At 40.8% G+C, this 12808-nt stretch overlaps 1 protein-coding gene across 3 annotated transcripts in view; it reads left to right on the top strand.

Annotated features, from left to right (window-relative positions):
* Positions 1-12808, top strand: part of DLG2 (discs large MAGUK scaffold protein 2) — an 812204-nt gene that overhangs the window by 557273 nt on the left and 242123 nt on the right. The window contains exon 1 of one of the 3 annotated variants that reach the window (XM_060157868.1): positions 5867-6007. The exons of 1 other annotated variant lie outside the window; for it this stretch is intronic. In XM_060157868.1, coding sequence (XP_060013851.1) covers positions 5920-6007 — 88 coding nt within the window. In that variant the 5' untranslated portion in view covers positions 5867-5919. Of the gene's footprint in view, positions 1-5866; positions 6008-9537; positions 9651-12808 lie in introns of those variants that run through there. One more of the 3 variants, XM_060157869.1, reaches the window with a different exon arrangement.

Genomic DNA, 12808 nt, shown 5'->3' with positions numbered 1-12808 from the left:
TTTTGCTCTGGATCAGGCTCTGTGTTCTGGGTTGTACCTGGAGTCTGAGTGATTTGAAGGCAGAGGGAGAGAATCTGGAGAGCTGAGTTGTTGTCCAAGTATCTTTGCTAACATTGATTAGTCAATTCATATGCCTAGACCTCAGTCTTTTCATCTGTAAAATGGGTGAAACTCACATTTTTAGACTTCAGGCCACTTAGTCCAAAAACAGTGTATGTCTCATTTATCCCCATCACTCTCAATTTCCAGTGGCAAACAAACCTGCTGGCAATGAAGAATGTGACTGTGAAAACAAATCGTGGGTGTGGGGAGGATTATGTTTACATAGGCTTTAGTAATAGGGATATGTTTATCCCTATGTAGAGATGATTTATCTTTGAGTATATATATATATCCTGCAGCCTAATTATTAGAAAATGTTAAGACAAAATATATTTAATGTAAATTATGTATTTGCATTAAATATGTTTTGTATATGCAAAGGGTTGACAACATTATTAATAGCAAATAGAAGAGTTAATGATAAAACTAAATTTATAATTAAAAGCAAGAATAGACAGTGATGACAAACTCAAGAAAAACATGGAAGATGCAGTGGATTTTTAAAAAACAACTTGCCCTCAAATTTCAGAATTTCCACCTCTCTGCCTGTACAGTAGAAGATGTGTAACATAGCCAAGCACCATATGGCAGCTAGCTCCCCTGGAGGAATGCCAAATTAAAGTGCTTAATAAATTCTCGTAATGCACTAATTTGAGTACCAAATTAATGATCCTTCATAATTCACTCAGCAGTTACTGGTCAGCAGCTCTTGGTTGAATGTGAAAATGAGTACGTATGAAATTGCAAAAGAGCCTGTGCTTATGTGGCATGATTGTGATACCCTCACCTTCCGTTCCTAATTCTCTCCGGTCGGCCAATGTCAATATTCAACTTTTGTTGTTGTTGTAAGCCCCAGCTTACAACAAGAAATACATTTACTCTAAAACTCAAGGACGCACGTACACAAAGTTGCCTCTTATACTGGTGCAGTTCAAGCCCTACACAAAGGTACTAGGACAAACAGGGGAAAAGGGGCTAATACCTAGTCCAAATTCTGTGTACCTTGTAGGATGCCCTAGTGTGTATGTATGACAAATATGCATAGATATATTAATATATATACATAACTGCACACAGGCACCCACAATTAGAAAACTGAAATTTAGATTTTCTAACACTCTTACTATGTGCAATACCCTCTGATACTTTCTACTCTATTTTTTTATAAAGAAAATATGGATCATGATATACTAAGTTGATTTCACAACTCTCTTATGGGTTGTGATTTGTAATTTGAAAACCACTGCCCTTAAAGAATGCTGTCCAGATATGAGTTCACCATGACCTCCACAGAGAGCGTAGGAGCTTCTTCTTTTCTGTCTTAGAGACCCAGAAGTGAGATCTTCCCTCTTTAAAAACTAACAAACAAAAGCACATTTGGAATTTCCTTGGATGACTGGGTTTGAAATTGTGGACTGTAAGAAGAGATGGTGGGTACTGGGATAGCCTGGAGGAAAGAAGTGATGGCAGTGGACGAGGAGGAAGGAGCTGAGAGAGTAAGTGGCAGTCCTCCAATGTCTGAGTAGCTACCAGGGTAACCAGATGTTGGAGGGACTAGACATTTATCTATGACCCTTAGGGACAGATAGTCATTCAATCAGCCTGAGTATTTATTGAATAGCAGCTACTTGCCAGCTTCTGTGCTAAAGACTGCAAAGTAGAAAAATAATAGCAACTGCAGTCAGGTAATCTTCATGCAAAGAAACTCTGCTTTTCTAATAACGTGACAGTTAAGCATGCCTGATGGCTAAAACAGATCTGTAGAGATACGGTCCACAGTATCGAGAGATGATGAATTTTGTTAAGTTCTGTTGAGTGGCTTTTGTGACTCATATAGCCCCTTGTTTACCAAGGTTGTCATTTGATATCCATTTCTAAATACTTCTAAGCATTCACTTCTGTGTAGAAAGTGGTTCAGTTATGGAGAAGCAGATGCCATCAGAAGGTGAGTGGCAAGCTTACCAACCCAGCCAAAACTTGTCCCAAGGCTGACCTTCCCCCATTCTGCTCCCCAGATGAAACATGAAACTTATACAGGAGCTTCCATATGAACTTTTTTTTCATATGAACTTTTAAAAAGCCTTTTTAGAATTCTAGCTTTAGAAATTTCTTTCCCAAGAAAAATCATTAAGCTTTCCTTTTATTTTAGATTATTCAATTTGCAGGAAAGCACACATGATAATGAACACATAAATCTTCTGTTTTTCACTAAGTCTGAGTAATGCAGTCTTGGTTTTACTACATTTGGGCTCTCACCAATCTCTTTCAAACACCAAAATAAATCCATTAGAAGTTGTGATCCCCATCAATTCACTATATTGAAAATTCAATGTTAAAGCTTGTTGGAGGTGATCTGTGGGTTTATTATTAATATGTTGAAGCTACAGAGAAACATATTTTGGCTCAATATAAAATGAATTTTCTAAGTGTAAGAGCTACCTTGGTAGGTAAGAAGTTCTCCAGTGTATGAGATGTTCAAGAATAGTTGAAGGTCACCTGGTTTAGTTGGAGTGAGGGGAGAGATGTGACACCAAATTATCTTTGAACTCTTTACCAATCTTGAGATAGAATGTTTCAATTAAACAATGACTTCACCAAGCCTTAACTGGGTTCTTTTCCAGAAAAGAGCTTTCTGTACCTGCCTTCTGAAATCACATCCCAAAATGCAAAATGACTTTCTCCTTAAACGGTGTATTTTAAAAGAATTGTTTAGATCTAAATCTAATCTAATTTAGATCTAATCTAAGTTAATCAGTAAGTGCCATTTGGTCTCTTCTGACAACATTCCTGCAGCCCAGCAAAATCGAATGATTAGCAATAAGTTACTAATCATAGAAATAATTACTGCTAATAATATCAAATAATGTACTAATAACATCAATAATTGTTCTTAAATAGTTAACATCCATTGACTATTGTGTGGCAAACACTGCACTAAGTGCTTTAATGACACTAATTTAGTGATAACCTATCAGGTGGTACAACTCTTATTCTCATTTAGGGGATAAGAAAACTTCGTATGTTAGGAAGATTACATAACTCAGAGGGTCACTCGGTTGAGGCAGAACCAGAATGTGAAGCCAGTGAGTATGCTAACTCCAGAGAATAAACTCATAACCACTAGTCGACATATAATGACTATTATTTAGGTGTTTCTGACCCTTGCTAATATGTTTAGTCCTCTAAATTACTTGGGAATATCATATACATTGTTAAATATCCAATCTTAAAATCTGAAATATTGTATCACACATTTTCTACAATGTGGCAATGTTAAGGAATTTACAATACATCTACTAATTTTTTTTCTTTTTCTTTTTTCTTGGCCACCCCACATGGCTTGTGGGATCTTAGTTCCCTGACCAGAGATCGAACCCACATCCCCTGCATTGGAAACACAGAGACCTAACCACTGGATCACCAGGGAATTCACTCAGTAAGATTTTAAAGAATCATTAAGGAATTTCCCTGGCAGTCCAGTGGTTAAGACTCCAAGGTTCCACTGCAGGGGGCGCAGGTTCAATCCCTGGTGTTGGGAACTAAGATTCCACATGCTCTGCAGCATGCCCCCCCCCGCCAAAAAAAGAACCATTAAAATGTTCTGGACAAGGAGCTGTTAAAACACAGGAAAATGTGTACAGTATACAGCATATGAAATAGTAAAGTGCAAATTTTTTTGTGCAGTGTGATCTCAACTTTGTTAAAAAAAAAATTCACAGAAGGAACTAAACAAAGCGCTCTCAATGATTGACCTGGGTGTTAATATCTATTTTGTCCTAATATTTTTTCTTTAAATAAAACTCATGTTTTTTTCCATCATGAATTTGTATTGTTTCTGCAATTAAAAAAAGTTTTGTTTTTTTTATAGTTTATTTATTTTTGGCTGCGTTTGGGTCTTCGTTATTGCGCATGAGCTTTCTCTAGTTGCGGTAGCAGGGGCTGCTCTTCGTTGCAGTGCGTGGGCTTCTCACTACAGTGGCTTCTCTTGTTGCGGAGCACGAGCTCTAGGCACACGGGCTCCAGTAGTTGTGGCATGTGGGCTCAGTAGTTGTGGCTCGCAGGCTAGTCCAGGCTTAGTAGTTGTGGCACATGGGCTTTGTTTCTCCACAGCAAATGGGATCCTCCCAGACCAGGGATCGAACCCGTGTCCCCTTCATTGGCAGGCGGATTCTTAACCACTGCGCCACAAGGGAAGCCCTGTTTTGTTTTACTTTTGGTTTTAAAAAGCAATTTAATTCTCAGATACAAGTTGCATGGTTTCTGATCTGACATTATGGTATATAAAGTATCATGCTCTCTCTTCTTAAATGAAGACATATTTAAATGGTCATATGTTCATTTAGCAGTAAGTGAATAGGTATAGAAATGGACAACTCAGCTTCACTGTAAAACATCCAATTATTAAGGTACATAAATATTTTTTTAAATTAATTAATTTATTTATTTTTGGCTGTGTTGAGTCTTCGTTTCTGTGCGAGGGCTTTCTCCAGTTGCAGCAAGCGGGGGCCCCTCTTCATCGTGGTGCGCGGGCCTCTCACTGTCGCGGCCTCTCTTGTTGTGGAGCACAGGCTCAAGACGCACAGGCTCAGTAGTTGTGGCTCACGGGCCTAGTTGCTCCGTGGCATGTGGGATCTTCCCAGACCAGGGCTCGAACCTGTGTCCCCTGCATTGGCAGGCAGATCCTCAACCACTGCGCCACCAGGGAAGCCCAAGGTGCGTAAAATTTGCTGATTCTCCTTTGCCCAGAATGTAGTCCAAAGGCTCCGAAGCTGCACTGAATTGACTATTGCTGAGTTCCTTATCAGTAGCACTGAAAAGGATGATCCTGTGTTTTTCAGCTCAAGACTGGTCAGGCTGGTTTGGAGGACTTAATGCAAAGTTACGTACTGTGTAGTCAATTTTGGCAAGTCCTTCTAAGTGTAAACTGTCCCCAGGCCCCAGGGTGTCATGCCCAGCTTCAGGGGCTAAGGAAATGTAATTCCTGTATGAGTAAGCATAATTAACCTGGGGAGGATTGGGGTGTTTCTTTTTCAGGAAGGCTTGGGCTGTCCCACACAGACGTTATCGTTTGACGTATGATTTTGGAAAACTCTACCTTCCTTGGAGTTTTCATTAATTGTCACTTAAGTGCCTCCCGAAACTTATGCCTAGTAAGTCACCTTTCCTTTTCTGGCTTTGGATTTGAATGGAAGTTACCCAGCATTAGACTTTGTATTTAGAGACATTTTCAGAATAACTGTTAATACTACCCTTTATAGCAATGAGTGAATAAGACTAGGGCAAAACATCAGGAGAATTCAAGCCTTCTACCTTTGCCTGCTAAACAGCTGATGCACAGGAAAGATATGCTTGTACACCCCTCTCCTGGGTGGAACTGTTTCTAACCTAGCATTGTCTAGAATAATTTATTAAGAGATCTTCACAGTACAGTAACCTGGAAGCTACCTAACTAGAAGTTACGATTATCCTTACATTGTAGAAGGAAAGAACCAAAACCAGGGCAACAGTGTTCTACTGACCTTAACTTACGTCTGGGCAAAGTAACTATGTGGTACTACTTTGCCACCACTGATATACACACTCTGAAGTTCCTGTTCAGTTCAGTTTTAAAGTGGAGGAACCAGACGTGTTCCCCGAAACTAAATCTGTTTCGTGGAGGAGGAGTCTGTGATTCAGGCTTAAGCCAAGGGTGTTGCCATTATGACATAGGCCATTACCGAAAGTAAGGTAGGGATGGTTCCTTGCCCCAGAGCTGTCAGATGCGTCCAGGGATCTGTGCTGAGTTTTTCATGATTCAGTAAAACCAGGCCATCGGAAATGCTACACTGGGTATTACCAGTTGTACCTTCAGCAAAGCAACGATCCAAAACATTTCAGGATCATGTGAGAAATACTGGAATACGAGGTATGTAGAAGGTGCTGTGGGAATAGCAGGGTGGTCATTAACCCAGTCTGAGAAGGTCAGGAGGATTCCCAGTGGCAGCAGTGTCTGAACGTGTGTTAGAAGAATGAACAGAGTCAATGGACAAAAAGGAAGAAAGAGCTATCTGTGCAAAGCCACCAGTTCTCCAGGAAGAAGACAGTGAGAAGAGAGGTTATCAATCAGGCGAGCAAGTTTGTGGAAGGAGTAATGTGCTTCACTGAGAACGTAGGCTTTATGCTGTAGTTGATGAGGTGTCAGCAAAAGATTTTAATGGAGGAGAGACAACATCAGTTGACCATTTTAGAAAGAGATTTCTGACTGCTGCTGTGGCTAATGCATTGAGAGAAGGTAAGATTAGAGGGAGGGAACCAATTTTGAGAGAGCCTCATTCATGGCAATGACAGTGGTAACAAAGAGGGACTACATACAGACTAGAGAGACGGTTTGGAGGTAGAATTGATGGGATTGATTAATACCTCGCTAGATGTGGAATCAAGGCTTGAGGCTGCAGTTTCTAACTTAGATCACTAGGAGGATTGTGATGGCATGAAGTAAAGGCTATATGCCTTCTGAAATCCATGATTTTGTCTGAAATCTTCTCGAAACTATAGTATGAGTTCTACTGTATAATAGTTCTGTTGCATCTGACATTTGTACCAAATTTTTAACTTTCCAGAGCACTTCCTCTTGTTTGATCTCATTAAATATGCATTTTGACAGATGAGAAAACTAAGTGTAAGTGATTTGACTGAAAGCATCCAGTTGGATTTGGCTGAGGTGGGACTAGAATCAAGTCTCCAGACCCCGTAGCCTTAAGCTTTATATCAAATCCCAAATCTGTTAGTCTTACATTCTGTGCCCCTCACCCTTTTTTCTATTTTGCACAGAAGATACTAGAATTGGAAAGACTTTTGAATAGAAGAGGAAGCTGGAAGCTTTTGGAAAAGCCACAAAGAAACCTTGGGAGCTTTTGGGGAGGATGAGACAGCCAGCAGATGGGCAAAGGGAAGCAAATGACAATGAGCATTCCAGGCCTTCCTGATGTCAGAGCTTGGCATCACTCACAGTACAAAGGCGTCCTGTTGTACTAGTTTCCCTATAAACCTCATTCCTGCAAACCATATGAGCCCTGGGAGGTGGGGAATGGAAGGTGGGTGGGACCAGCTGGTCATGGCTGTGAATGACAATTACAGTGGTCTCTACTCGGGATGGTCCCTGGGTCCCTGAAGTCTGTTCAGAGGGTCCAGTGCGGCTTACTAATCAGCATTACACTCAAAATTTGTCCCCAGGCAGTCTCAACCAGGGAATAAGTAGATTTGTTGATCACGTTGGGTGAGATTTTCTATGCAGAGGCTCTAAAATAAACCCGTTCAGTTTGAAAGTGAAATCGCAACCTCAGTGAGCAGAGGAAATGGAGAGCCATGGTCCCTGCAAACCAGAATTTCTCTGTTAGAAATAATAATTTGGTGATGGTGGGAGAGTCGTTTTGCAATGATCTCCCGTCCATGTTGGTGATTGGGAAGGTGCAAAACACCTGTCTTAGACAAGGTAGACATTTGTGGGCAGGAAGAGAGTTTTCATCTGTAGGGGTCTTACTGTCTGTTTCTAGGAGCCAAAAGGGGCAACGTTTCAGGATGCCTGGAGAGAGAAAGAAAGAGAAAGAGAGGATTCTTGATGAAAACTCCTCAATGCACTGTGTTTTTAGGCGGATGTGTTCTCCCACAGGATGTGCAACAACTGACTTGCCTCAGTGATAGACTCCCACTTGTGGGTGACTGCCTTGGAAATGGTGGTCAAATAGTGGTGCTTAATAGAGACACGCTCTGTGGTTGAACAGCCCCCATCCTTCTGGGGGTTTCATTGATTATCTGTCTCCCTGCCCAGACTCCTAGCTCCAGCCTCAGGGACTCATCTGATTTCAGCCTGCTCCCTTGCATCTAGAACTATGATCGACAGTCAATATTAATTGTTTACAAATGAGCAAAGTACTGCTTTTAAGGAAAAATTTTTTTACTTTTTCTCTAATGTTTTTGTGTGGGGAGGGAGAGAAATTTATACAGAAAAATACACTTTTACACCCATAGGTGTGGTTTAAACAGACCTTGTTTCATTTTATGACCCAACCTACAACCTCTGAGACTCCCACAGCTTTCAAGCCCATCAAGGCAGCCTTTCCATCAAGACCAGTTAGAAGTGTCAGTGATAATCCCACTTTATCCCTGAAAACCACTTTGAACATTTAAAAAAATCTCCAAGCAATTGAGACAATTCAACCCCTCAGTTCTGTTTTCCTAGTGATGATTTGTTTCTGATGAACATGTTTTCAACTGACTTTTTAAATAAAACATTTACACTGAAATGACTCCCTGTCTCAGGTGAGCTTGATTGATTCCTATTAGAGTTTTTTTTTTTTTAAATCATAATATTTTCTAGCCTGTGCACTTTAAGTTTAATGAATGAAATAACAGGGAGAAAGAGTAGGTGGTTACCATGGTGACCATAACATCTGATTTGAGTAGCAACAGAGAGGGCAGGGAAACAGTGCCCTATTCAACTGAATTGTAATGATGATCAACAGTTGAGAGAGGAAATTTAAATGTCTGGGCTCCACTTAGCAACTGATCGATCAATCAACACATGAATAGCAGTATCTGCACCTTAGCTTCACATGCATATATCGTACAGATCAAAACAGAAAGAAAATTGCAGTCTACATGAAAATTAAGAATCCTTAAGCATATTTGGAAAATGCTTTTAGGTAAGAATAAAAATCATCCTAATTTCCAAATTTTAGCTATTCATCCTCGGATTATCAAGATGAGTTTAAACTACAAGGTCTTGATGTTGACGGTAGGGGATTTCCAAGTTTAATAGAAATGAAACCAGGGGTTGATTTCTCAGACTTAGGGAACATAGTTTCTCGACACTTGGTGTTGCCACCCAAAAGGTGAAATTAAAAGTTCTACATCCCTAAACTATCCTTTTTTGAATACTCTTCCTGCCTGAAGGCTGATGTAAGCAGGCATTTCCTGGCCTGGGGGAACCGGCAGATTCCAGCCAGCCAGCTGAAGAATTAACTCTACAGTGTGAATAACTTTGTTTACTCTTTTCTACATTTTAAAAGAAGATACAGGACTAACACTTCAGTGTTGGAATTTCAAACACCCGGGGCTAAGCTGGAGGGTGGGATGGGACTTGGGGGGAAGAAGTCTTCCTGGATCCTTTCAGCAGACTCCCCAGGCAGGCGTCCAGGTCCACCACCTTTCCAGTGCTAAGGCGTTTTTAGCTGAGAAGAGAAAGAGAGAGAGGTGAGTGAAACAGTCATCTGGAAAGTGATTTGTTCCTGCTTTTAAAAGGGTGGAATGGAGAAAGTAATCCCGTCTCTTAAATTGGCCCTTTTGTGTGGCAAAGCATCTCAAACTAGCTCTGCCACTAGCCTGAGAAGGTGGCCCCACCTGCTTCACTCCTCGGAGACTTTGGCCCCAACTCAAGAGCACTGGGACTGTGTGCTGGCAGGCGGAGTTGATACACTGTAAACTCAACCAGGAAGAGGGGAGCAGAGCTGAATTTGGGAAGCAGCTGCCTGCTATGCTGAAAACCTCTGTAAACTGGCTAAGGAGCTGTGGTGAGAATCATGCTGCTTTTCTCAGACCCATTTCTCTTGACAGACCAGTGGGGAATTGTGGCCAAGAAAATGGAAAGAGGACGGCAGAGTCCCCTCCCCTTCCCTCCCTAGAACTGCAATGCCGGCCTTTTCTTAGCGCCCACAGCTTGCAGGCATCTTCTTAAGGCGGCTCTGTTTTCTTGTCTCTTGCTGTCTATGCTCTGGGGGAATAAGAATCGGTGAATTTTTCTCTTCCGCCGCCTCAGTTCCGCCCTCAAACCACACTCCAAGAGTTCGATTCACCATTAGCCTCTTCATAATAAACCTGCCTCATGTGAGCTGCTGGACTGTTGCTGCTGTATATCACAGAGAGAAATTTAAGAATGTGAAATTCTTGCCGCTGACTTAAATGGGTTCTGGAAATGCCTGGATCCATATTGATTTCAGATCAGATATTTGATGTATGCAGGTTCTGTTCAAATAGCCAGAGCCTGCTGAGGGACAGGATAGTTCTATGCAGGGAGGCAGGTTTATGGGTCTGAAAGAACCGATAGACTGTCCCACTCTCACCAATTATAAGCTATGTAACTTTGGGAAGCCACTGAACTTTGTGCCTTTAGTTTCCTCATTTGCAAAATGGAAATTATTTCACTTACCTAGTAAGATTGTTTACAAATTAGTAGTTGTATATGGAAAGCTGGACTCTAAAGTCCTCTAGGGGATGGGGACCATGATTACCTTATTTGGGGGCATATGATTAATTATCCAGAAAAGGTCATTTATTAACAGTCTTAGCTTAGTGGTTAAGAATGTCAGCTCAGATCATTCTACCTGATTTCAGATCGCAGCTCCCTTATGGTTAGCTTAAGTTAGCTGAATAACATAAGCCTGTTTCCACATTATAAAATGGTAATACTAACAGCAACTATTTCACGGATCTGTGAGGATTTAAAGAGGCAACGCTTCCTCTATAAGGCTCTCAGCACTGTGCCTAGTACACAGTACTCAGTAAATGTTGGCTGTTGTTATTGTGAGGCAGAAATCTGACTGTGGAGCTAGACAGCTGGCCTCTCTAGACTAAATTCACTCCATTTAAAAAAATTTAACTGCAGAGGTTGGACGAGATGAATCCCAAGGAGCCGTCCACCTCTTATCAGCTGTGTTCCTGGGAGCATCCACGTGCCTATCACATAGCTGTAATCTTCCTCGGCAGCAGCAATAAATTGAAAGTTCAAACATTTTATGATGGACAAAACAACCCAACATAATATACATTGTGGACTTAAAAATCACAGCCACTGCCTAAAACCAGATGTGTCATTTCATACACTCCCGTGACTTGATTTCCTGAAGAGCATATTTTCGCAGCCCCAGATGCTACTTTGCATGTCCATAGCTTTGGAGATCTGCATCCAAACACTTTGTACTAGTTTTAAGAAACTTTATTCACACAAGTTGGCTGAGAGTGGCATTTGGTAGCATTTTCAGTTTCTGGATTATTTTGAGAAGGAACCTTAACCTGTATCTCTGTATTCTGATGTCAGTTAACATGTGTCTGACATTACCAGTTGAACTGTTGGCAGCCAGTTTAAAAACCAGCTCAGAGTCACTCCTCACTGGGCCTGTGGGACAGGAAGTAGACTTGCTGGGCTGGGGGATTTGCATTCTCCTCAGACTGGGAGCACCCCCTCCCAACATTTCCTTTGCTATTTTATTCTCTCCATAGCCAACCCCCTACTAATTACCTTCCCACAATTCCTCTCTAAATCCCTTATGGATAGTCTGAGCTAAGCTAACACTCCCATTAAACAGAACAATTGATCACAGATTTATAGAATTAATCTGTTTGATGTAAGACCAGCAAAGGGCAGGGACTGTGTTTTTTTGTTTGTGTTTTTCTTTTTATTCTTGTCTATTATTATTTTTTTAACATCTTTATTAGAGTATAATTGCTTTACAATGGTGTGTTAGTTTCTGCTTTATAACAAAGTGAATCAGTTATACATATATATATATCCCGATGTCTCTTCCCTCTTGCATCTCCCTCCCTCACACCCTCCCTATCCCACCCCTCTAGGTGGTCACAAAGCACTGAGCTGATCTCCCTGTGCTATGCGGCTGCTTCGCACTAGCTATCTATTTTAATGTTTGGTACTGTATATATGTTCATGCCACTCTCTCACTTTGTCACAGCTTAGCCTTCCCCCTCCCTGTATCCTCAAGTCCATTCTCTAGTAGGTCTTTGTCTTTATTCCCCTCTTGCCCCTAGGTTCTTCAAGACCATTTTTTTTTTTTTTTTAGATTCCATATATATGTGTTAGCATACGGTATTTGTTTTTCTCTTTCTGACTTACATCACTCTGTATGACAGACTCTAGGTCCATCCACCTCACTACAAATAACTCAATTTAGTTTCTTTTTATGGCTGAGTGATATTCCATTGTATATATGTGCCACATCTTCTTTATCCATTCATCTGTCAATGGACACATAGGTTGCTTCCATGTCCTGGTTATTGTAAATAGAGCTGCAATGAACATGGTGGTACTACGTGACGCTTTGTGAATTATGGTTTTCTCAGGGTGTATGCCCAGTAGTGGGATTGCTGGGTTGATGGTAGCTCTATGTTTAGTTTTTTAAGGAACCTCCATACTGTTCTCCGTAGTGGCTGTATCAATTTACACCCCCACCAACAGTGCAAGAGTGTTCCCTTTTCTCCACACCCTCTCCAGCATTTATTGTTTGTAGATTTTTTCATGATGGCCATTCTGACCGGTGTGAGATGATATCTCATTGTAGTATTGATTTGCATTTCTCTAATGATTAATGATGTTGAGCGTTATTTCATGTGTTTCTTGGCAATCGGTATATCTTCTTTGGAGAAACGTCTATCTAGGTGTTCTGCCCATTTTTGGATTGGGTTTTTTGTTTTTTTGATATTGAGCTACATGAGCTGCTTATAAATTTTGGAGATTAATCCTCTGACAGTTTCTTCATTTGCAAATATTTTCTCCCAGTCTGAGGGCTGTCTTTTCATCTTGTTTATGGTTTCCTTTGCTGTGCAAAAGCTTTGAAGTTTCATTAGGTCCCATTTGTTTATTTTTGTTTTTATTTCCATTTCTCTAAGAGGTAGGTCAAAATGGATCTTGCTGTGATTTATGTCATAGAGTGTTCTGCCT

Source organism: Lagenorhynchus albirostris, chromosome 9, assembly GCF_949774975.1.
Source record: "Lagenorhynchus albirostris chromosome 9, mLagAlb1.1, whole genome shotgun sequence".
NCBI classification, from domain to species: Eukaryota; Metazoa; Chordata; class Mammalia; order Artiodactyla; family Delphinidae; genus Lagenorhynchus; species Lagenorhynchus albirostris.
This window is presented reverse-complemented; position numbering and strand designations above follow the sequence as displayed.